Source organism: Mytilinidion resinicola (genome assembly GCF_010093595.1).
Source record: "Mytilinidion resinicola strain CBS 304.34 unplaced genomic scaffold BDZ99scaffold_9, whole genome shotgun sequence".
Classification (NCBI taxonomy): domain Eukaryota; kingdom Fungi; phylum Ascomycota; class Dothideomycetes; order Mytilinidiales; family Mytilinidiaceae; genus Mytilinidion; species Mytilinidion resinicola.
This window is the reverse complement of record NW_022985445.1, coordinates 1,421,680-1,443,831: the sequence shown is the minus strand read 5'-3', so window position 1 is coordinate 1,443,831 and position 22,152 is coordinate 1,421,680. Positions and strand designations below refer to the sequence as shown.

The window sequence follows — 22,152 nt, the reverse complement described above, 5'->3', positions numbered from 1 at the left end:
TTACGACTCATCCAGCGAACGTGCGGAGGAGCCCAGCAATCCCTCAGAACTGGCAGCGGCGATGGTCGCTGGATGGACTATAGCCTTGCTTAGCTTCGCAGCCTTGCCATTCACGGAAGTATGTGTCGGCAAACAAGACGCGTGTCACAAGCTGTTCAAAGAGACTGACAAAGTATCACATGCATGTTTCAATGTTTCCAAGAGCTTTCTGTAAAATACAGAGACACTCTCTGGCCTGAATCTCGTGAATCAAACTGCGATTTCACCTCAAATGCCGTTCAATATCAGAGAACTCGCCGGATAGGATGATTCAAGTCGTGTATGCAAGATATCTAAAGTTGTACCCTTCCGCAGCGTCCATCAGCCCTTGAAAAACGCTTCACCAAAATTGCAATTGTGCTCTCATCAACTCCACCTCCTCATTTTTCAACATGTTTTGATCATAGGCGTTCCAAGCTTGAATAGACCCGAACCAGTATCAGAACCAAAACAGACAATCATCCCCTAGAAAGCTGCCAGTGAACTCATACATTCGGTTTTGGAGCCTCGTAGTAGTGGGCCATCTCCAACCCAGCCCTCTTGAATCCGCACTTGACGTAGAATCCCTCATTGGCTTCGGAGCAATCAAGAATCGTCTGTGACACAGCAGTCAGCATACATTACCAGACTCCAGTTGGTAAAGCGGATTCCCCAATTTCTCGAACATGAAAAGGTAAGCCTGCGGGGCCACGAACCTTGTAGCACCCAACCTTCTCCGCAACGAAGTTCAAAGCCTGGATGATCCTCAGTCCCAGCTTCTTGCCCTGCTGGTCCTTCGCAACCGCGATATCCTCAATATGTCCCACCATGCCCAAATTGTGTATAAACTTCCGCTCTGCGACCAGTGCGCCTGTTCCCACGACGCGCTTCTTCTCGTCGACAATGGCGAGGATGAAGTAGGAGTCGGAGCGCTTCTCTATCCAGCTGTACCGCTCGTCCCATTGTGCTTCTGAGATATCGCCGACTTGGGTCAGCACGCGTAGGACGTCGAGGAAACCGTTGGCATAGTCGGTACGCGTCAGGGGCCGGCAGGTGTAGCCTTCGGGGAGCGCAGCTAGGACGGTGGGGGAGATGAGCTCCTGGGAGAAGAGGAGCGGGGAGTCGCTCATTGTGAGAGGGTGGTTGGAGCTGTAGAGTTCTCAATGTCAGAGATCAATCAACTGTAAGGCGGTGAGATATGTAGAAGGTTTGTCCTTCTCAATCCTTCGTACCTTTGTAGCGGGACAATAGGTATAGATTTCCTTGATCGTCGTTTCAGGGAATTCTAGCAGGACAAGGTGCGTGAGCACTTCAATTGGAGATTCCCGAGTAGAACGGAGTTCCTGGAGTCTACAGAGAGCTTCAAGCGTCTTTATCTTGGAATATTCACGTCGATTGCTGACAGTGAGGAGCTGAAACACCTGCCACACCGCCAAATCGCAGCCACAGTGGCTGGTGCCCCTAATGTACTTACCCGGTACCTAGACCCAAAGTTCCTTGCTGAACATCGTCGCACCACGCCGGTTTGAAGCGAAAAGACGGCTGGATATGATCCTGTGACCAAGAACACCCTCTTCATTAAAATCTGCCCCGCCGGTTCCTCGTCTCTGTTCCCTTGCTATTCTGGCGGCATTTTCCTGCGTTCCTAGACTTTTGTCTGCTTCCAATCATGTCCTTTATCACCACTCGCTTGAAGTCCTTGTACAATGACAAGACACAGCAGGTGGTGCTGTTCTCGTCGACCGCCATTGCCCTGTATGGCTACGACCAGGGAATGATGTCCTTGATCAACACAAACCACAATTACCTCCACACCATGGGCATCGCCGCCGAATCACCAATCGTCGGTATTATCGTCTCTGTCTACTATCTCGGCTGCGCCGTGGGGGCCGTCTTCTTCTCCTGGTGGGCCGACAAGTTCGGCCGTAAGAAGGCCATCTTCTTCTGCCTTGCAACGGCTTCACTCGGGAACTTGATCATGTTCATCGCTGGCTTGGGATACAGCCCTGGGGCGCGCTCCGTCATGCTCCTTGGAAGAGTCGTTATGGGTCTCGGCGTTGGCGGAGTGGACTCTGTGATTCCCATCTACAGCTCTGAGTTGACTGAAACTGAAGCTCGGGGCAAAGCACTGGCGCAGGAGTTCCAATCTAACATCTTCGGGTTGCTGATGGCGTTCGGGATCAACATCGGCGTCACCAGGGGCCTCGGCAAGGGGAACCAGTGGGCATGGAGGCTCCCTATTATAATTATGCAGGTGTATCCGATTATACTCCTCTCTTTTGTTCACCGACTACCAGAATCGGCTAGATGGTTTGTTAGAAAAAACAGGAAAGAAGACGCCAAAAAAGCTTTGCAAGACGTGTTTGGGGAGGAAGGTCAGAATAGATACGACGAACTCATCGGGATCAGCGAGGACGAAGAAGGCCATCACGTCAGCTACCTGGAAATGATGACTCCTGGTCAGCCTCAATTCCACCCTACGATGGTCACAATCATGGGGCAGATCAACCAAGCTTTGACTGGTTATGGAGCTGTATCAGTTTACGGGCCCCAGATATTCGAGGTAAGGCGCTAAGATAACCTCGATGAAGAAGATATGCTCTCAAGTACTATGCTATCGAGGCACTTTCAGGCGATTGTCTATCAGACATGCTAATGCACACCAGCTTCTCTCCTTTTCGCCCATCCTGGCCGAGTACCTGACTCTGGGAAACTACACCAGCTACTTCTTCCTCATGTCCCTCGCCTGGCTCCTCATCGATGCTCTTGGCCGGCGGAGGCTCCTAGTCGAAAGCAGCGGGATACTCACAACCTGCTTCCTCCTCTTAACCCTGTTTGCCGCTCTCACATCTCACAGCGACCAGCTCCACATCCTAGTCCTCGGTCCCGCCATCGCAGGGACCCTCTCCCTCTTCGTCGCAACCGGCGCCTTCGGAATCGGCTGGCTCACCACCGTCTGGCTGATCCCAACGGAGATCTATCCTACCTACGCCCGCGCCCGCGGCACGGCCATCAGCGTAATAGTGTGGGGAATCGCCAATTTTGGGATCACGCTGCTCACGCCTATCATGTTCAACAACCTCAAGTACTACATCTTCCTCGTATTTGCGGCTACCAATGCGATTGCTGGGACGTGGACGTACTTTTACCTACCCGAGACTGGCGGGCGCAGCTTTGAGGAGAACCAAGAGTTCTTTGTGGACGCTAAGGAGGTAGGCTCGTGGCAAGTTAGGAAGGTGAAAGGGGGTGCTTATAAGAGGATGCCGTACAAGGATGAGGCGGACGCGGAGAGGGTGCCGTTATTGCATAGGATTGAGGACCAACTGCCCTAAATGGCGTTTAGCGGGTTCTTTTCTTTCGTACACGAGATCTGCGACTGTGGTGAGTAGGTTGCACGATGATTCCCTAGATTTACGCTGCTATAGACGGGAGGCGTCTCTTGGATGTGCATCTTGTTGTTGTATTATAGCGGTCGTATTTGTCTGATTCTTGCGGTGGCAACTATTACATCCTGCCTAAAGCTTTGGATTTTCATGAGAGCACACCAGACAGTGACATGACTAGAGCAGAACTCAGTTCTTCTTAAGAGTGTATATTTGACGCCTCGGGAAGACGTAACCTGAGGGCCTCTTTAGCGCGTGTGGAACATTCCATCTTACAAGATCGCTCGAGCGTCTAACCAGAGGTGCTTCAGCAGGTTGAGAACAAGTGTAGTCCACCAAAGTCCAAACTACACGTACAAGAGTAAAGAGTATGCAAGCTTCAACGACGGGAGCTTCTCCTGCCACAGCTACCACCATGTGCGCCCGAACCTCCTCCTTCACCACTCAGATGCAGCCTCAATAGCCCTCGCAACTGGCCCCTTCACAGCCTATCTGGGCCAATAAAGACACATCCCCTTAACAGCATCCCCCTTCTCACCCATCCTCCTCTCCCACTGCACTGCATCAACCGAAGGCCCCCACCACCCGTCCCCGTCCACGACCGGAAACGCCGTCTCAACGCTCCTCAATAGTAACTCCCTCTCAGCCTTGTTCTGTGCTGGATGTTCTCTCCCCAAGTAGTTAGACCTTTGGATTCGCCGCGAGAGACTGTAACCAATGTAAAGCCCCGGGCTTTTGGCGATCACTCGGATATCGATCCTACCCACGAGATATGGGCAGAATGCGCCTGTGGAAGGGCCGATGAGGTTCGCGGCGTTTTTGATGACGGTGATGCCCAGCGAAGCTAGGAATCCCACGTCCGAGCCGGTAAAATTTGGATCTTGGGCACAGAAGCGGAATGGCCGGCGGGTGGGTACGCCGAACGTGATGCGTTCCTCGAAAAGGATTTGAGCGATTTCGCAGAAAATGACGAGTTGGGCGAGCCGTCTCTTGGAGGGCAGTAGAGCGCGTATGGACTCGCCTGGCCGAGTCATTGATGGGATCGTCTGATGTGTTTGGAAGCTGCCGAGGCCGATGCCTATCCAGATGTCGATGGGGTTGGTGCGGCGTTGGAGGATGGCTCTGAGGGCGGCGGGTCCTTGTGAGGCTTCCCACGCGCTTCGGAGTCTCGAGAATTCGAGTTCAAGGGAGGAGGGTGCGGGCATGTTTTCGGTGGAGGACTTGTCGGCGGCGTAAACGGGAGTGGGTTGTGATTTATGAATACGTCTCTTAAGTGCTACTATTCCGTAGAAGAATACGAATGTGAGAATGAGCAGACTGAAGGCCTGCTCTGTCTTTGAAGGAGTTTTCTCCATTTTTGGGGGTATCCCGGACACTATTCGATCTTGGAAAGAGCATAGGACTTGAAAGGAAGGAACGACGCGCGACTTGTGAAGGATCGTAATGTGCGAAGATTAAGCGTCGGTAAAACTTGGTACTGGTTCGATTAAGGTTGGTTGTTGATCCGTAAAAAGGGTTTTCGATACGTACTACATGATCAGTACTTTAGTTTTCTACCTCCCCAACCTTAGTAATTGGGTTTCACTTAAGGGAAGGATGTTCAAATTGCGAAGAAGGTAGTGGAGTATGTTGTTAAGTAATATGGTCATTCGTTCTGGTCTCTCTCATTCCTTTGAAAAACTGAGCGTAGTCAATAAAGTCTGTAAAATTAGTGAAGTGAGGAAAAAAAGATGGTAAGAGAAAGCGTCATCTATTCAAAGACTCGTTACGGAGAATAGTCTCCAGGTATTACAGTTATGTATTATATTCGATGATCGGCATAAGCAAAGCGCCTGGGTCTTATATACATTTCTCTTCAATGGGTCCAGTCAGGGAGCTTATCACTTGAAGGTCTGCCAGAAAGCACACCGAGCGGTAGCCGATGGGTCCCTGATGTTGCCGGTGTCCGTGATATTGAGGTTCCTCTGGGTGCTTGCCAGACCATAGACCGGGAAGGACGGCAGGCTAGCTTTGTTCGGGTCTCCATCTTGCGCAAAGCTCGTTAAATAGCCTTGCAACATTTCTGCGAGTGACGTGCTGGCGACTGCTGAGGTGTCGGAGGTATAATATGTGTACGGGACATCGACGGTATGGAATCCTGTGCCAGCAGAAAAGAGGTAGGAGTAGGATTTGCGCAGAAGGGCGGGACCGAGAGCAGTTGCCGTGAATTGCGCGTTGCAGGTGAACGTGAATTCCGAGATCGCAAGCCTCAGTCGCTCAAATGGAGTAGTGTACGGCATCAATCCCGTGTAGATAGCCGGGTATAGAACGGCGAGCTCGAGCAGCTGAAACTGGTTGATCTCTGGGAAGTACAGCTTTATGTACGTAAAAAAGGCAGTGTCATTTGTGGCTGCAGGGTCCGTGTAGCGATTTGCTTCGTAAGTGTTATGGGCAGTCAATATTGGAATGTTCTTGTTGAATCTTCCTTGTGCGACGAGGGTGCCTGGAAGGTCCGGGACGTAGTCTCCATCTGGTCCAGGGCCTGTCAAGTGTATTAGTCCGCTATTTCATGAAGAGACAAAAACTGATCAAAATTACCAAATTGGAAGTTTCCATAGATATCAGCATTCTGGGAGAGCTTGTTGGCCACCTGCAGATCGTATGTACTGAGCTCTTTCAACTCAGTCAAATTACTAACATCAGCAGCATCCAAAAGGATGTTGTACGAGTCATCTCCCTGAGATTTGTAGGGTCTTTGAACAAATGCAGGGCTTTGGATGATAGCCCTCTGGATGGGGATTGGATCTTTCGCTCCACCGTACGCTGTAATGTGATGCAAGATGGAACCTCCACCAGCCGATTCTCCGATAGCAGTGACTCGGTCTGGGTCTCCGCCGAAAATCTCAATGTACTTCTGCACCCAGTCGAAAGCCTTGCGTTGATCGAAGAAGCCGGCGTTAGTCTGGCCTCCACTTGTGCTGAACTTGTCACCCTGGAGGAAACCAAATGCGCCTAGCTAAGTGAGGTGGTGTTAGTCAATGCACACAAGGCGAATTGAAAGTGAGAGGAGACATACTCGGTAGTTCAGACCAATCCAGAGAGCTCCTTCAGCATCTTCGAAGCTGCGGTCCAGAAGACCAATAGGGTTCGTCATCGGCGTACCCCATTTAGCACCAATCTGGTACCCACCACCATGAATCCAGACCATGACAGGGACATTCTTCCCGGCACATCTGTTGTCCCAAGTTGCCTTGGAAACAACGACGTCAAGGAAGAGACAGTCTTCACTTTCCGCTTCTCCTGGTGGGGCGGTGATAAGATGGCTGTTTTGCCAAGGGGTATATGCCTGGGGACAAATCTTGCCGTACGATCCGTCTTGAACACCGGCAGATCGGTTGTTGATAGGGTCCTCTGGAGCTTCAAAGCGCAGAGAGCCGATAGGGGGCGCTGCATAGCGAATGTTAGAGAAGTTGTAGTAGGTGTTTCCAGCGGGAGAGTCATATATTTGTCCAGAGTGCAAGGCATACTCGAGGTCCACAATTGGGCTTCCGGTCGGGGTAACACAAGAGTCAACAACAGAGGAAGTTGGTAAACAGTAAACGAGTGACAGGTAGGAAAAGCAGAGCAGGGTAAGACGGAAAGCCGTCATCCTCGCAGAATTCAAAAGAAAACAGGCAAAAACTGCTGAAAGAGTGGAGGAATTCGCGCAGGAATGACGGTACGCGACGCGGAGGTGGAACGATATCCAACATGTTGGTAGAGAGTATATATTACGAATGCGCCCGATTCAGGGCCCTTGGTCTAAAGCGAACGCTCTCGACCTCTCGTCGTGGCACCGAACTTCATCTCCGCAGTGAGGGCTTAGCAGATAGACAGCCCCACGGAGCGGTCGGAACAGTATGCGTCCATGGTACCCGAGACCTCGATCAAGAGCGATAGCCGTAGAGTGGAGAGAGAGCTTTGATCGTACAAGATCCCGTTCGATGTCCCATTTTCAACCCTGCCAGGAACGGACAGGGCATCGCTGTGCAACTAACAGGGGGTGTGGTGAGGATCAGGGATGAAAATCTTCTGGAATCAACCGCAACTGCCGGGAGCTAGCTGCCGGTATCATGCCATCAAAATATAGACAAAATGGAGCTCTGTGACTACACGTAGGTGCATGAAGATGACGAGGTCTAGGTCTGCCTTCTGCTTGCCTCGACTGCTAAGCTAGTAGGTGTCGTTACGTTTGCCGAGTGCTGATAACGAGGTGCGGAATGGCTGAGGCACCATTTCCTGTCTTCTGCATATTTATAAGATTAGAGGAGATGGACCCGATAAGAGGAAAAGACAAGCCCTCAAGCCCTTCGCTTAAATTATACTAAGGCCGTTAACTAACTTAGCGTGAGGTCCTTGGACACGAAGTAGGAAAGGTGCCCATCAGAGCAATTCGCTCTGCAGGTTCCAACATCTTCAAGGGCACAAATATCTGCCGTCCTCACCCTGGTATGGAGCAAGCCAGGGAGTGTCTAGGCGACGTCCATTCCTCACTCAACACCTCCGGACGAGCCTCGGTCCTAGGCCACGTCTTTCTCTCGGTCAATATATCCATATACGCAACTCACACATGTCTACGGCGGGAGCTAAGAAGACCGGATGGCTGCTGCCTTGTAGTCAACTTCTATATTGAAAAGACCGAATGCTTGAAGGCCTTCAAATTCCACCTGCATGCCCGGAAGCCAGACTCCCGTCTTGGCAGCCCAGCGGCCGTTGGAACGGCACGTACGGTTACTGCAGGGTTTCTGGACAGCGGACCGCAGTCTGCAAAGGGGGGGGTTTACATGTACTTTAATCCATGCCTTAGATCCTCTCAATTGAGATTTTCCGTGGACCACGAAGGGCTTGTTATTGGAGCTGTCAAGGGATGGCCTGGGAGTCGTTCCTTGAACTGCTCCGTCGGGTCAAGCCTCCAATATCTCAGGTCCCGAGAAAACGCTTCTCGGCAGCTCGTTTATGCAGGCGGAGGAACATTGGGGACGAGGGCTTGCCCCTCGGGTGACATGCTACTCAAGGTTCCTGCAGCAGCATCCGTTGGTTGCCGTGCTAGAAGAGTCCAGGAGAGCAACAGATCAGAGAGATGTGATGATGTCCAGATTGCCGAGTTACTCCCTCAAGAAGACCTATTAAATGGGGTCACTGCTAATCTTCTCCTGAACGAGTACGCTCCGTCTGAAAATCTTCTCCTTGTAATCGCTTTACGATTCGAGATCCCCCGGTCGTGCCCTCATCATGGTCCAAACGATCGATGGACACGTCCCCAACTACGTTAACCCAGCAACCCGAGTACCTGAGTTTCTGGGCGTGCAGATCTCTCTGACAGTGCTTGCTCTGATGTGAGTCCCGCGGCGCCTGTGTGAACGGTTCAAGAGAGCTGACGGGAGGTGACAGAATTGTGCTACTACGGGTCTACACGAGGAAGTTCATGCGAAACGTCTTTGGCATCGAGGACTGGCTTACCATTCTGGCGATAGTATGCGCTCCCCAAATCCTGAGTCGGGAACGCACCGTTGACATGCCGACTATTCCAGTTCCTTCTCTGCGTAGCCACAATATGCTCTGGTTTGGGTGTTATAGGTGGAACCGGACTGCACTATTATGACCTCCCAAAGACCGTGAACAAGCGACTCGCTGCGTCGGTAAGTTTGATAAGTTTGAATGACACTGAAGCGAATCTGGTGATAGTATTTGAACTCACTGACGGTTGGCCCTGTGTAGGCTTCATTCGCAAATCAAGTACTGTACCAACCAGTACTATGCTTGACGAAAATCTCAATCTCGATGTTCTACATTTCCACCTTCGGCGCCAAAATCAAGAAGCCATGTCAAGCGATCATCGGCTTTTCTATCTTATTCCTGATCGCGTGCACTGTCGTCGAGTTCACTCAGTGCCGGCCTCCAGACATGCTCTGGAACGGGACACGGCCCAAGGGATACAAATGCATCAACCAGCCAATGTTCTTCAAAGTCACCGGCTTCATCAGCCTGGCGATCGACCTTGCAATTTTCATAGTTCCGCTTCCAGTGGTTTGGACTCTGAACGCTCCCGCCAGGACCCGACTCGCCTTAGTCCTCATCTTCAGCGTTGGACTGGTGTCAATGGGCGCTGAAGTCGCGCGGCTGGTAATTTGGTTCCATAAGAACGATGGCAACAGGCAGAACCCTGACTCAACCTGTAAGTTCTGCTCTATTCCATGATCCGACAGCTCTCTCCGTGACCCTCTAAGTCGGTGCTGACTCACGACCCCAGGGAACCGCGTCGACATCGTCGACTGGTCCTGCATCGAGCAAGCCACGGGCATCATCTGCGCCTCGCTCCCGCACCTCAAAGCCCTCTTCGCCAAATACATGCCCGGCCTGGTCGACAGCCTCATCCGCTCCTCCAGGGGCGGCTCCGGCGCGCTCGGCTACGGCAAGAAGAGCAGCACCAACACCTCCCACATCATCTCCTCTCCAAACCCCAAGGACTTCAAGATCGGCGACGCAGACAACACGCCCAGCAGCCACCGCTTCAGCCAGCTCAAAGACGACAACTCCGAGGAGTACATGCTGGACACGATTGGCGGGCCGAGCGGCGCGAGAGAGAAGAAGACGTCGGCGATCATCAGGACGACAGAGTGGAGTGTTACGGATCGCTGAGTTGGGCATATTTGAGGGTTTGAGGGGGTTATGGCGTTTATGGGGGTGGTAGATGTGTGACAGAAAAGTGGGATGTCGATTTGACTATTTTGTTTCGATGTATATATCTACTAGAACTGTCAGTGCGCCGTCTACATGTATTAACGAACTTTTACGACCACTGTTTTATCAATGAAGGGCTTACACACCTCTGAGCACGTAGCGTTCATGTCCTGGGGAATAGTCCATTGCTTATTGGGAAGTCTTCATAGGGTGTCCGCCACGATGGATTCGACCAGGCTACTGGTACCCTAAGGCTCGCCGCACTACGATCAGTCCTTTCGCCAAGGTGCCCATTAAGGGGCCTGCAGACTCATTAAGCAATGAACTCAGGGCCGAGCATGACCGCGAGGCTGGAGAGCTTGTGCCATATGCATACCACACTAACCGTACATCATGTCAAAGCTCTATTGGAAATGTTAGCGCAATATCAAAACACAAAGGGATAATGTGAGTCATGGTATTCCAATTTCCGGCGCATATGGTATCAATACAAATCATACTCTCCCCTCTCCATCGCCTTCTCTGTCCTCCTCCGTATTATCCCTCGGTTCATGACCATCCTCTCGCCACCTCTTTCTCCACCATTCCAGTTTGAACCAGTCCCCGAGTCCGTCCTGCTGCCGAGACCTCCTCCTCTGATCTCCAAACCCCCATGCAGTACTCGCGGGTTTCCTGTCTGGGCTTAGTAGCCCAGATGTCGCTATGCTGGCATCGGTCTCGTCCCCTTCATCCGCATGCTCCTGTGCGGTACCCGAGCTCTCTCCGATCTCTGGGCCCTTTCCGAGAGACTCGCGGGAACCCCCGAAGCCCATGCCCTCCCACCACGACCGTCGCTGGAATTGATCTACCCACTTAGTGTCTCTCCGTCGTGTAGGTAAGGTGCCTGATCGTGGTCTTGGTCGTTCGAGGTCTGCAGATCTCCGCCCAGACCTAAAGGAAGGGGTGTGCCTGGGATCCTCGCGGTCGTTCAATTCGTCCCATATCTCGCCTGCTTCTTGCGATATAGTCATCCGGCGCCGCCTGACGGTCGGGCGGCGTATACTAGGGCTCAGTTTCGGGCTCGCTCTCGTGAGCGATTTTCGCTTCTTAGACTGAGTATTTTGGGGAAATACTGGGGATGTCGTTGTGCGGAGGAGCGGTGTCGATTCATCTGCGCTGCGCTTGCGCTTCTGGTCCTCTACAGATGGGAATTTAGCTCTGGGTGGCGAGAATCCGGTTTCTTCATCAAATGGATGTTCAATATTTGGAGACTGCAGGAAGTCTGGCAAGCCGTCCTCTTCATCCCCACTCTCTTCATCAGACATGGTCGGGTGAATAAGGCCCATTCCAGGAGTGAGTGCACTGTGAGGCGTTGGGACACGACCCCTGTATTTTATGTGCATCGTCGGTGAAGCAGGCTCATGTGTAGACTCATCCAGCCTCCAGCTCAACGCTAGAACTCCCGAGAGGAGTATGACGGTTCCAAGGGCAATCAGTCCAGCGTGTAATGCCGATAGTCTCGAAGATTGATGGAAATAAATCAGACCGTCCAGGATCGCAATGATGTTGTAGATGCAGAATACGAGCGGGTAGAGTACGCTAGTGCTGCAAAGTTTCAACCCACGGTGCATGTAATAGAGCTGTGACAGAGCAAGCGCAACCAGCCCAAGAAGAATCATCCATGATTGCCACCGGTTGAACTCGTTGTGGCGGTCCACGATAGTCCGAACGAGCAGTTCCACGGCGCTCTTAGCAACTAGGAGGGAGTGTGCAGAGAGAATACCGCTGATGCAGCCAAACAGCATGCCACGCGCCAGGCGTATTCGTGGTGTCGGCCGGGGATAAAGACGATGCAGGGCCCAGGTGCCGATTATGATGAGTATGACTATGAATGCCGTACCCCCAATCCAGAGCAGGAATTGGCGTCTCCCAAGGAGAGACAGCAACTGGTCAAGATTGTGTGAAGGCTCCGTGAGTGCACCGAAGATCCCTATCAGGAGCGCACCAGTGGCTACCAGGATCGTACCGACGAGGGAGTATCGAGTGAACGGTTCGCTGAGTATTAATGATGCGCATATGGAGTTGAAAACGAGTCCAGACTGCTTTTTGTCAACATTCCCTCTTCCCGTGACGTGATTGCTTGTTGAAGAGGTGACATACTGCTTGTAACGTCGAAAGGACCGGCAGCGGTAGGGTAGTGATTTGTATAGTACTCCCGACCAGATTTGAGACGACGAACATGAACATTCCCAGCTATTCACGTTAGCCATGGCCCCCGGATCACCAAAAATATGTCCTGGACAGCTAACCTGCCATCTGCGCCGCCTGTAAGGTGGTCTTCTTGCGTGTCCATCCTCTTTCTCTTCTTCCAGGAGGTGCGATTTCCGCTGGAGAGTCAAGCCGATGCTCTGAACGCTGGTGGAAAGCAGTCCAACAATCACTCCAAGCTGACAGGACGAAGGGTCAGCACTTGTTCTATCCTCTCTCTAACTGACTTGCAGAGAAAGACTGCACAACTCACAGCGACGCTGGCGCCGGCGGAGAGCTCCACCATGCTACCCTTGTATCTGGCGCGGAGGCAACGGAGGCGGGGATCGCACACAAGCTATTGCTACCTGTACGGCGGTTGCATGCTGTGAGGCGTGTCCTGGGGTCCTTCTGGAGTGGCGGTGGGCGCGAAGAATGGCGGCGCGAGGACTGGAGTGTTGCCGTGACGCAGCTGGAGTTCACGAGATGTTGCACGGGTCGTTGGCAGCCGAGCACTTTGGCAAGGGTCAGCGGTGATGTCGTTGAACGTCGCTGGTTAGTCGAGAGTCGATATAAAATAGGGCGTAGGGAGTGGTGTTTAATAGGTGTCTAGCTGGAGGCGTGTATACGTTGGGAAGCTATTATTCATACATCTACTCGGCCCGCAACGCTGCCCGCTGTTCGCAGCTCGAATAGTACTTGCTTTTCACGCGTATCGCCGTTAACGATTCCTAGCGGAGCTCGACCTCCAACCTAGCCTCCACCATCACCACCCCTCTACCGGCAACCCGCACCTCCACAGCTCAAGCTGAGCACTGCGACCTCCCCTAGCCATCCACCATGTCGCAGGTCCACGCCATGTCCGACGACCAGGTCAGCACAGCTCCAATGCCCGCAGCCAGGCAGCTCCAGCTCCAAGCTCCCCCCACTGACCAGAAGCCCTGCAGGTCGCCGGCGAGCTGAAGAAGATGACCGCCTTCATCCGGCAAGAAGCTCTCGAGAAGGCCAACGAGATCCGCCTCAAGGCCGACGAGGAGTTCGCCATTGAGAAGTCGAAGCTGGTGCGCCAAGAGACGGCCGCCATCGACTCGTCCTACGAGAAGAAGTTCAAGCAGGCCTCCATGTCGCAGCAAATCACCCGCTCCACCGTTGCAAACAAGACCCGGCTACGTGTGCTGAGCGCCCGCCAGGAGCTGCTGGATGACCTATTCCTGCAGGCGGGGAAGAAGCTCCCCGACTACACCAAGGATAAGGCCAAGTACCAGAAGATCGTGACGAATCTGATTCTGGAGGGGCTGTATGCGCTCAACGAGAGCAAGGTGGAGGTCAAGGCGCGGAAGGCCGACTACGACATTGTTAAGAAGGCTATCCCTGATGCGCAGAAGGAGTACAAGAAGAATGTGGAGAAGGAGGTCGCCATAAGCATTGATGAGAGCGATCCGCTGCCCGAGGGCTCGTAAGTGACGCCGGACTCGCTCACCCAATTACCTCTAACATTTTACAGGTCTGGTGGTGTATTCGTGGTTGGTACCGGCGGCAGGATCGACATCAACAACACCCTAGAGGAGCGATTAAAGCTGCTAGAAACGGACGCTCTACCTTCCATCCGAGTCACATTGTTTGGAGAAAACGAGAATCGGAGATTCCACGATTGAGAATGCATGGTGCGGCAGCATAGTAGGAGAAGGAAGCTGATCCGGACGAGTGGTGCGGTACTGGCTGGACAGATGAGCATCTATAGTCGTTTGGCTGCTATAGGAGTAGGAGGTCTTCCCGTTTCCTGGTACATCCTTAGCGGTACTTGTAGAATATGTGGACTCTTGTTTTGGTTCTAAACTGTGCAAAGTCTTATTCCATAAACAGTAGTGGGGTATTTTGCTACACTAATCTAAAACTTCTTACTACATCAATCTCACCGCTTATGAAGAATGTTCGAACAACTTCTAGCTCAGCAGGTGAAGCTCCATGTAGGCCATTGATCATGAACAGTAAGTTGCCCATCACATATAAGGCTTCACACGAAACGACACTTCAATCAATTCATACGCTAAACAATTCATTTATCTGATTCCCTAAATCCCTGCCAGAATGCAATCCAATTCAATTCAGCCCAACCCAATTCAATAATCCTGCGCCAAACAACATCTCATATTCTACCTCTATGCAGCACCCTCCTTACGCTGGCCAGTGTAGAACGCCAGTCCATAATCCTCCGTGGTAAAAGTGATTTTAGCGTCCTTGGGGAAGTAAAACACATCCCCCGGAACAGCGTGCACCTTATTGCCCGCCTCGTCCGAGATATCGAACGAGCCCTCGACAATGATCTTCATCTCGTGGTATGTGTAGGTGTAGACGAGGGGGGTGCCCTTCTCGAGGCGGTAGAAGCCGCACGAGATGGGCTTTTCCGGGTCGATCTTCTCGCTGCGGGGAGAGTAGGGTTAGCTGGTGCTTGGTATGCTAATTGGGAAAGGATGAATGAAAGGCAGGCATGTGTATGAGGTGGGTATGGGATGAGGGGAAGCGTACCTGCTCGCAACGTCGCCAAGGAAAGCGTTCTCGTTGGCGATGAGTGGTGGCTTGAAGGTCGATTGTGCCTTAGGGAAGTAGGTCAAGGCGACGGGTGCAGACATCTTTTCAGTTTTGGCGGGTTTGGGGGAGGAGGTGGTGGATTTGACTTTGCTAATGAAGTTTCCCATCGTGTCAGCGAGAGATATCGAGTGTGAATGAGTGTCAACGAGTATGACAGCGAAGAGAGTATAATGGTAGACACGCTTATGAAGATCAAATGAGAGAAATCTCGAGGGAACTCACATATAAATAGTATATCTTCCTTGAGATCAGCAGCTAAGAAGAGACAGCTACACAGTGAAGCTTTCAACACAAGATAAGAGGCCTGTTGAAGAGGTGGAAAGGTGTGGCACGTCGGGCTGCAATTGGTAAAGGGAAGCTGGATGACTTGCAGCTGTGCAGCATGCCCTATCTCAAGTTATATAGCGTATCCAGCCTTCTAGCACCCCTCTAAGACTAGTCAGCATCAGCAGCGCAGCAAGCTGCCAGCTTAACGGATACCCCGCCATCATGCCCCTCCGTGCCAACGAGTGCCTCGAAGAAGGAAAGAATGCGTGTGGCAGAGGGAAGTATTTGCTGGATTCAGCATATCCAAGATGCACGAGGGCGCGTCTGGCCCCGGTTGTCCACTGGAACCCCTCCGATTGTCGGGGTGTGCAAAGTCGTGACACAGAGTCCGCATCGCACATGCGGCGAGGATGTCCAGGTTCTCTGTATCACTTCACCCTGGTCGACTGAACTTACTAACGCTGCTATTTCCTAGTATTGATTGCTCATGGACGAGTAGTCGGCGCGCATCGCTGTTATCGTACAGTTATCGAGAAGAGGAACTGGACTTGCTGCCTTGATCGGGTATAAAGCGCCAAGTGGGGACCAGCGTGCAGTCCATCCCTGCTGACTTGGATATCTTCTTTTGACCTCATCGAAAACGCGTCTTCACTTCAACATTGTCGTTTTCTTCTTGAATATGTTGAAAGTGGTGGGGTAGCTGCGCGAGACAAATCGGAGGCTCCGAGGGGATACATTACTGCCGTGCCACGAAGAATCAACGCTGATGCAGTCCTTGCGCCGGAATAGATCGAGTCGATGAAGAGAGAGATGGCTAACTTCAGGAAAAGCTCTGGACTGTCTCCCGAGTCAGCTTCTAGGGGTGGTCAATCTTCCTTCTCCTCACGAGAGCTTTTTTCGAGTCCAACAGCCCCAAGCGACAGGCAGATGACAATTGGAAGCGAAAACACAGTATTGAACCACCTACGACGGCTTGATAGGAGGCCGGACTGTTGGCAGGACCGTTGACCGGACTGTCCAGCTTAGGACATGTCAGTAGTCTCACGGAGAATGCGCAAGTCTGGGCTCATTTCTCGCCGAGCATCCTGCAGATTATTACAATCGTGTTGATAGACCTATTTGTACATTGAAACTTAGCGAGCACGCTTAAAAGCAGAACATCACCTTTTTCTAAACCCCGACCCCTGAACCCCATCGCTGGTGGATATCTCGCTACTACCAAATGAGAAGCCAAACTTCCTTCGAGATAATAACAACCAATTTGTAATGACGGCTCGTCCACAAGCACTTCGATCACAGGCTCACATCGTGGAAACTCGCTTTGTCGTCCTCTGGTGTCTTACTGCCTTCCCCTTGCTTTTCCCTCACGGGCAAACCGGCTTCCACAGCTTTCTCATCACCGCCCTCGTCCTCCTCTTCTTCAGAGCTCTCCTCCTCATCCTCCACGCTAGGACTTGACGGTTTGAGATCTGAAGTGCGGACTTTTTGCTCATCCGTTGCTGTCTTAGGTTCAGAGGCCTCATTCGAGACCTTCTCCGTTTCGGGGTCAAACTTCGGTGGCGGGGGCGGTGGTGTGTCTTCTTCGCTACCGCTTTGTCGTACATCGCTCGCAATAGAGCCCCTTTGACTCGCAGTCGCCCTTTCAGGAGTAGGCGGTGTGACCTGGGTAGTTGGACTGGGCTGAGGTTGCTGTGGGCTTCTGAGCTGCTGCTGTGGTGCGCCCACGCCAGGGCCGACCTGCCTCAGCCTCGGGTCTGCATTCAGATAGTATCCTCTCACTCCCACCAGCCTGCCCTCGCGCTCGCACCCCTTGATCCAGTCCGGAACAACCACCGGGATGTTGTTCTCCACTGCCTTCTCCCAAGCCTGACCTCTACCATCTGTGCAGATAAAGTGCGTCGTGTCGATTCGAACTGTATCCACAATCTTTGCGCCAATCCGCTGCACTGTCGCGTTCAGCGACTCGCGCAACGCAGCAGGCATCTGGCCTGGTGTGATCGTGATACCCGACAGCTCTGTCATCTTGTGCGTCATGACCTTCAGCTTCTCGCTCGAATATGTTCCTGCGCTCGTCCTCAGGACTAAGTGGAATGTGTACTCCGTGTCAACCGCCAAGCCGCTCAACTTCGTGCTGTGAACCTCGCGGGGGTTTGGAATCGTGCCTGCCTTGCTGCCATTGCGGTAGAGCGTCAGGCCGCGCAGCGAAGCGGTCGCGATGTCGATAGGGTCCCATTCTAGGACAACGGAGGTCTGAGTCGCGTTTCGGCAGCGCAGCACCGGGGGAGAAGGTGTCTTCTGGCCAAAGGTGCGGTATATCGTGCTTTGGAGGTTATGGAAGGCAGAGGCGGAGCGGGACTCGGATTCGTGGTTGCGGCTGACGGTAATGTCGACAATCGAGCCGGAGGAAATGTCTGGAGGGAGGAGAATAGAAGGAAATTCGATCTATTCGCGTGTAAGAGGGGTGCTACGGCGGAGCGCTGGGAGCGCGTCAAGGGCATTAGAGAGCCTACCAGGCGTTTGTCTTCGGTCAGAAGCACGGCAACGCCGGCGTCGACTTTCCCAACTGTGAGTGAAACTAGCATGGTCTCTGACGTGCGGGATGAACGGCGTGGTGGTGTTCGTGGTGAGATGATATGCCCCCCGACCAACGCTTTCCAAAATACCTTAAGCTTGAGGTCACGTGACTGATATCAATCTATCAGCAGTACTTTATTAATATGGCCTTAGTAATACTGTAACGATCGGTTCTAGATGGTGGTACAGATTTTAAAGCATCATGTTGGTCTGCATTAGTGCATGATTCGTTTATGCGAATATAGTGGCAGGTCATAAGTGTGTGCACACGCATTTACCACTGTTGGGGTGCCCTATGGAAACTCAAAAATCCGGGCATGATGTCAAGGTCCAAGCTGTGCAAACTAGGCTGCCTCTTGACTAGCTAGCTACTTACTAGCTAGGCCGCCCCTCACAGTGGTGTCGAGTTCTGACCTAGGACTGCCATACAGTAGTAATAGGTCATAAGTCTCGGCACATGTATATGTGACTACTCTGGCTTCGGTCCTGCCCTCCCGACACCACTGTGAGGAGTGCCCTGGGTAAAGGGCCTTCATTTAGTCGAAAGGTAGTCTAATTTCCACTGCGCTAAGCTTTACATCGTATTCGGAATTCCCAAAGCCTGTCAAGGTACCCCAAGCAGTTGCAAGGAGCGCCCAAAATTATGTCATGATACTGTAATATTGCAAAACTCGTATTTAATTTCACGAAGACGGAATCTAAAGAGCCGCTTCAGGCTGCTACTTTGATTGAATCCGATCTAGCTAAGTCTGGAGACAAGAGAAGTTACAGAAAAGACAGTAGCATTCGCAAGATACCTCGGAACAGGAAAGTGGTGCAAATTAGGAAGGGAATTCCGCCAACATTTCACCAAGACGCCTCAATCCTAGTATTCCAGCAATGCCCATCTATCGCCCTCCAATCGCACGTCGGAACGTCGTGATGCCCTTCTCCAACGTCGCTTTTCGGGTTTCTAGGTAGGCCCGTCGGTGGGTGATTTCTGCAGGCTCCGCAGCAATATAGCTGATGTCCTCATCTGAAAGCTCGACTACAACGGACGGAGAGAGAATATTAAGTGGAAGAGTGGAAACCAGGTGGCGCTCGATGACCTGCTTGGTGATGGCGGCAATGAAGTATTTGAGTTCGTCCTATTGAAGTTAGCTATCCGCTTCAAAGCGACCTGGTCAGATTCGATGATTGCGAGTTTTACCTTGTAGTAAGCAATCTGGCTATCAAGCGCTTCCTCTGCTGAGAATTTATCCATATCCAGCTCGATAGATCTGTCGATATTGTTTCGCAGTATGTTCGGATCAATGTACGTCACTCTCGAATAGCCCGGCCCAGCTTCCCAGGTCTTCCTGTCCACAGACACCTTGGCATCATTTGTCATTTGCATCAATTTCCTGCTATACTTTTCTTGGCGCATTTTCTGGATAGTCGTAGTGTAGTAGTGATTGTACGTCATTGGGTGGCTAGCCTTGTCAATGATTATCTTCTGAAGCTCCTCTTTACTTGCTTTCAAGGAAGACGCTAGCGCTGCCTCAACTCGCAGTTCGAGAAGTCGCGCCACAATCTCGGGGGTGGCGGCGTGCTGCAACACATTACGAACAAACTCGTCGCAAACACTAGCGACACGCTCGATGTGCTTCATAGCCAGCATCTCCCAACGTTCAGATTGCTCCCAGAAGAGCTGACTGATGAGCATTGGGTTGAAGTTACCGGGTAACTCGGAGCCTCGAGAACGTTGCAAGACTTGAAGAACCCAGGAAACCGCAGCTTGTCGACTTAGGTTCTTCTGGAGTGGGGCGCTAATGCTGCCAGAAGTATCGTCGTGTATCGAGTCTGTGTCTGTATCGTCTGCCTCATCCTCAGATACTGTATTTGTCTTATTTCCACCCTCTTCGTCTTCGCTGTCGATCTCAACATCCATGCTATGTGAACCCCCATTTCGAGGAGATCCAATGCGATATTTGCTGCCAACCTTACGCATCTTAGCCGCGAATTGAATGTTGAGATGCTGTATGACAGCTCGGAGGCGACGTATGTTCTCGGGGGCGTCGATGGCGGCATTCATATTAGCACTGAAGAACTGGTCGGCATAGTTTCCCGTGACAGCCGATCTGAGCAGATCGTAAGCCGCAGTACTGATATTCGTCAAGAATAGTCGCTGCTCTGGGAGAGTATCCCGTTTTTTCCCCAAACGATCCAAATCCTCTGTCACATCCTTTAATTTGTCGTCCAGCTCTTTCTTCAAGCCTGGGAGCTCTTTCTTCAGGTGATTGTGGAGAAGTTGGCTCAATCGCGTCTTCAACGAACTGATTCCAACCATGCTCCGAGGCAGCTCTTGGTATTTGCCTTCAGCAAAGAATGCTTCTTCAGAAGCATTGCGCTGCTCGAACGAGGTGTCCAACTCTCCATCATCACGGTTCCTCAGTATGTGCCAGCCGAGTTCGAAATAGATATCCCGATTCTGAGCAAGCTCAAACCAATTCTTCTCGTTATCCGAGCCTACACGGATGAAGTCAGGTTTCGTGATGATGCCAAGGGTTCGACTGCCGTTGCTATCAACCTCGCGACATCGTTCCAAGATGCCCTGGTTTGCGAAATCATCCTTTGCCGAAACAACGGCAAGAATGATAGTGAGCTCATTAGAAATGTATTCTCGGACCATATTTCGAATAAGTACAACGTCTTCCTTGGTTTGAGACTTGTTCGTCGATTGTATGAGTCCAGGCAAATCAATCAAGGTGCTGAGTACGCCGTTTAGCAATGAAAACTACATATTCACATTGGGCACTTACAGTTGTGGCCTATCAGGTCCGCAAATCTCGACTCTCAAAACGTCCCTAGAAAACGCGCGAGAGTCTGGACCACCAATCTCTCCAAGGCCCATCATCTTTGTCGCCTCATCCATAAGATCAGGCAGTTCAGAAAAGTCATGAATTACTTTGCCAAACTTCTTTAGGATCTCTTTCTCGACATCTGGTCGATTTTTGTCGGGGTTGATCGTTGTCGATATCGAAGACGTGGCATCGCGACGGAGCACTATCTCGGTAGCAAACCGCGTGCACAGATTCTCTTTGCGCGGAAACGGAATCTCCGTGATCGCTTCTAGCACCGAACTTTTTCCTGAGCTCTGATTTCCGCCTGTGCTTCGAGATTAAAATGAGTATATTTGATATTAGTGGCTAAGAGTCTTACAAACGACGATTTGGGGCAACTTTAAGATTTCCCCTAGGCCATCGCGCCTGAACTTGTCGACGACATCCAGGAGCTTCCGCTGTGCGTCGCTCTGAAGCGTGTCTAGCGACTTCGTGGAGACCGCTCCCGGATCCACGATGTGGGACGAACTTGTACCAGCCATCTCATGAGCCGGTGTTCCTGATCGGGACCTGTCGCAGTTGTGGTCAGAATTTGAAGCTTGAGAATCTCGGAATATAACTGTCGGCGAGAGGGGTACCATACGAACTATCAATCATCTAGCCGTCACGTTTGTTCTGCAAAGCTTCTTACACAAAAGAATGATACAGATAGTGACGAGAATTGGAAACAGACTTCTAGCTTTTACTGGCAAGAGAGGTGAACAAAGAAGTTTGGATTACTACTTGCGAGATTGTAGGAAGATTTATATACCATCAATATTAAGCAATCCACGTCAGGTTGAAAGCATGTAGGTAAATAGGCAACACTCATCATGCGGCGAGGGCTTCGTCGGATGAATCGGAAAGCCTTCGACGACTCAGGGGCTCTGAGCCTTTCCGCAGCAGACTGGCCGAAACCGTAGGACTGGCGCTATACCAACAAGTGTGGGCTTTGGTGCAGTAACATAGAGCGGCGGTGCACTTGGGTAGGGGAAGGTAGTGTGGCAAGGTTGGTACGAACACTGCCTGGCCCTTTCCTGAGGCTACCTACTCGAGCCCAAGGAACTGGTATAGACGCTCAGAAGAACGACATCTTCATGCGCTGCAAGATGTTTCATGAACGATTGGCTGAACGGTTCCCTACATGCTCCGCCACCTAGAGCACTACGCCGCTTGAGCCTCATTGCATCGCCTTGCGAACGCCACGTTCACCTTCGTAGGCATACCAATCAATATGGGCATCTAAGTATGGGAGGCGCCTAGCCGCGGCGTCTTGTAGAGTTCGAGTGTGTGGTGTACAGCGCTTCGTTAGGAGGTAGAGAGATTCAGGAGAGGGGTTCAAGGTCTCGGCACAACTTGGCCTCCGCTTGGACTGCTCCGCTGCGTCTCCCGCAACGTAATCTCTACATACACTTTCACAGCCCAACCTCATCGTTCAGCGCACTTAGGGGACCAAATCTATCCTACATTTGTAATACTTGTCAAGTCTTTGTCTACAATAAATTCATTGAACTCCTTCTATTCAGCTGGACATCGAACAACCGAGAGCGACTGCC

At 51.8% G+C, this 22,152-nt stretch overlaps 10 protein-coding genes across 10 annotated transcripts; 3 read left to right on the top strand and 7 right to left on the bottom strand.

Annotated features, from left to right (window-relative positions):
* Window positions 1-229: 229 nt before the first annotated feature.
* On the bottom strand, window positions 230-1,414 carry BDZ99DRAFT_462943 (glucosamine 6-phosphate N-acetyltransferase). Its single transcript, XM_033719963.1, has 3 exons — window positions 1,251-1,414; window positions 735-1,167; window positions 230-635 (listed from the first exon to the last, which is right to left on the bottom strand). Exons 2-3 carry the CDS (start codon window positions 1,146-1,148, stop codon window positions 525-527), a joined length of 525 nt encoding a protein of 174 aa, XP_033577330.1. The 5' UTR covers window positions 1,149-1,167; window positions 1,251-1,414; the 3' UTR covers window positions 230-524.
* A 206-nt stretch (window positions 1,415-1,620) lies between these two features.
* BDZ99DRAFT_462942 (general substrate transporter) lies at window positions 1,621-3,583 on the top strand. Its single transcript, XM_033719962.1, has 2 exons — window positions 1,621-2,581; window positions 2,685-3,583. The coding sequence occupies exons 1-2, from the start codon at window positions 1,688-1,690 to the stop codon at window positions 3,348-3,350; spliced, it is 1,560 nt and encodes a 519-aa protein (XP_033577329.1). The 5' UTR covers window positions 1,621-1,687; the 3' UTR covers window positions 3,351-3,583.
* Window positions 3,584-3,889: 306 nt separating this feature from the next.
* On the bottom strand, window positions 3,890-4,756 carry BDZ99DRAFT_476535 (uncharacterized protein; the record flags this gene model as incomplete). The annotated part of the gene is made up of 1 exon (XM_033722064.1): window positions 3,890-4,756. The coding sequence occupies one exon, from the start codon at window positions 4,754-4,756 to the stop codon at window positions 3,890-3,892; it is 867 nt and encodes a 288-aa protein (XP_033577328.1).
* A 461-nt stretch (window positions 4,757-5,217) lies between these two features.
* BDZ99DRAFT_508808 (alpha/beta-hydrolase) lies at window positions 5,218-7,402 on the bottom strand (the record flags this gene model as incomplete). Its single annotated transcript, XM_033724353.1, has 4 exons — window positions 5,218-5,922; window positions 5,979-6,396; window positions 6,457-6,827; window positions 7,351-7,402. The coding sequence occupies 4 exons, from the start codon at window positions 7,400-7,402 to the stop codon at window positions 5,282-5,284; spliced, it is 1,482 nt and encodes a 493-aa protein (XP_033577327.1). The 3' UTR covers window positions 5,218-5,281.
* A 1,249-nt stretch (window positions 7,403-8,651) lies between these two features.
* BDZ99DRAFT_476533 (uncharacterized protein) lies at window positions 8,652-10,058 on the top strand (the record flags this gene model as incomplete). The annotated part of the gene is made up of 5 exons (XM_033722063.1): window positions 8,652-8,755; window positions 8,811-8,892; window positions 8,951-9,058; window positions 9,138-9,594; window positions 9,670-10,058. The coding sequence occupies 5 exons, from the start codon at window positions 8,652-8,654 to the stop codon at window positions 10,056-10,058; spliced, it is 1,140 nt and encodes a 379-aa protein (XP_033577326.1).
* A 1,334-nt stretch (window positions 10,059-11,392) lies between these two features.
* On the bottom strand, window positions 11,393-12,633 carry BDZ99DRAFT_362525 (uncharacterized protein; the record flags this gene model as incomplete). Its single annotated transcript, XM_033714693.1, has 4 exons — window positions 11,393-12,178; window positions 12,240-12,332; window positions 12,389-12,526; window positions 12,601-12,633. Coding segments are annotated over 4 exons (1,050 nt in total), but the record flags the coding sequence as incomplete, so codon positions are not given.
* Window positions 12,634-12,896: 263 nt separating this feature from the next.
* BDZ99DRAFT_498505 (vacuolar ATP synthase subunit E) lies at window positions 12,897-14,304 on the top strand. Its single transcript, XM_033723582.1, has 3 exons — window positions 12,897-13,199; window positions 13,274-13,782; window positions 13,831-14,304. The coding sequence occupies exons 1-3, from the start codon at window positions 13,167-13,169 to the stop codon at window positions 13,979-13,981; spliced, it is 693 nt and encodes a 230-aa protein (XP_033577324.1). The 5' UTR covers window positions 12,897-13,166; the 3' UTR covers window positions 13,982-14,304.
* Window positions 14,305-14,439: 135 nt separating this feature from the next.
* Window positions 14,440-15,197, bottom strand: BDZ99DRAFT_310087 (uncharacterized protein). Its single transcript, XM_033714259.1, has 3 exons — window positions 15,138-15,197; window positions 14,853-15,005; window positions 14,440-14,747 (listed from the first exon to the last, which is right to left on the bottom strand). Exons 2-3 carry the CDS (start codon window positions 14,954-14,956, stop codon window positions 14,486-14,488), a joined length of 366 nt encoding a protein of 121 aa, XP_033577323.1. The 5' UTR covers window positions 14,957-15,005; window positions 15,138-15,197; the 3' UTR covers window positions 14,440-14,485.
* Window positions 15,198-16,085: 888 nt separating this feature from the next.
* BDZ99DRAFT_416672 (uncharacterized protein) lies at window positions 16,086-17,872 on the bottom strand. Its single transcript, XM_033716794.1, has 2 exons — window positions 17,693-17,872; window positions 16,086-17,624 (listed from the first exon to the last, which is right to left on the bottom strand). Exons 1-2 carry the CDS (start codon window positions 17,762-17,764, stop codon window positions 16,476-16,478), a joined length of 1,221 nt encoding a protein of 406 aa, XP_033577322.1. The 5' UTR covers window positions 17,765-17,872; the 3' UTR covers window positions 16,086-16,475.
* Window positions 17,873-18,643: 771 nt separating this feature from the next.
* On the bottom strand, window positions 18,644-21,099 carry BDZ99DRAFT_488171 (Dynamin family protein; the record flags this gene model as incomplete). Its single annotated transcript, XM_033722891.1, has 4 exons — window positions 18,644-18,883; window positions 18,946-20,485; window positions 20,537-20,882; window positions 20,937-21,099. The coding sequence occupies 4 exons, from the start codon at window positions 21,097-21,099 to the stop codon at window positions 18,644-18,646; spliced, it is 2,289 nt and encodes a 762-aa protein (XP_033577321.1).
* Between the last annotated feature and the right edge of the window lie 1,053 nt (window positions 21,100-22,152).

Excerpts from the sequence above, each read along its gene's own strand:
- BDZ99DRAFT_462943 (XM_033719963.1), bottom strand. The coding sequence starts at position 1,148 with ATGAGCGACTCCCCGCTCCTCTTCTCCCAGGAGCTCATCTCCCCCACC. Across the intron at positions 636-734 it reads AGAAGGTTGGGTGCTACAAG|ACGATTCTTGATTGCTCCGA; the intron begins GTTCGTGGCCCC and ends GCTGTGTCACAG.
- BDZ99DRAFT_462942 (XM_033719962.1), top strand. The coding sequence starts at position 1,688 with ATGTCCTTTATCACCACTCGCTTGAAGTCCTTGTACAATGACAAGACA. Across the intron at positions 2,582-2,684 it reads ACGGGCCCCAGATATTCGAG|CTTCTCTCCTTTTCGCCCAT; the intron begins GTAAGGCGCTAA and ends AATGCACACCAG.
- BDZ99DRAFT_498505 (XM_033723582.1), top strand. The coding sequence starts at position 13,167 with ATGTCGCAGGTCCACGCCATGTCCGACGACCAG. Across the intron at positions 13,200-13,273 it reads ACGCCATGTCCGACGACCAG|GTCGCCGGCGAGCTGAAGAA; the intron begins GTCAGCACAGCT and ends GAAGCCCTGCAG. Across the intron at positions 13,783-13,830 it reads GATCCGCTGCCCGAGGGCTC|GTCTGGTGGTGTATTCGTGG; the intron begins GTAAGTGACGCC and ends AACATTTTACAG.
- BDZ99DRAFT_310087 (XM_033714259.1), bottom strand. The coding sequence starts at position 14,956 with ATGTCTGCACCCGTCGCCTTGACCTACTTCCCTAAGGCACAATCGACC. Across the intron at positions 14,748-14,852 it reads CTTGGCGACGTTGCGAGCAG|CGAGAAGATCGACCCGGAAA; the intron begins GTACGCTTCCCC and ends CTCTCCCCGCAG.
- BDZ99DRAFT_416672 (XM_033716794.1), bottom strand. The coding sequence starts at position 17,764 with ATGCTAGTTTCACTCACAGTTGGGAAAGTCGACGCCGGCGTTGCCGTG. Across the intron at positions 17,625-17,692 it reads TGACCGAAGACAAACGCCTG|ATCGAATTTCCTTCTATTCT; the intron begins GTAGGCTCTCTA and ends ACACGCGAATAG.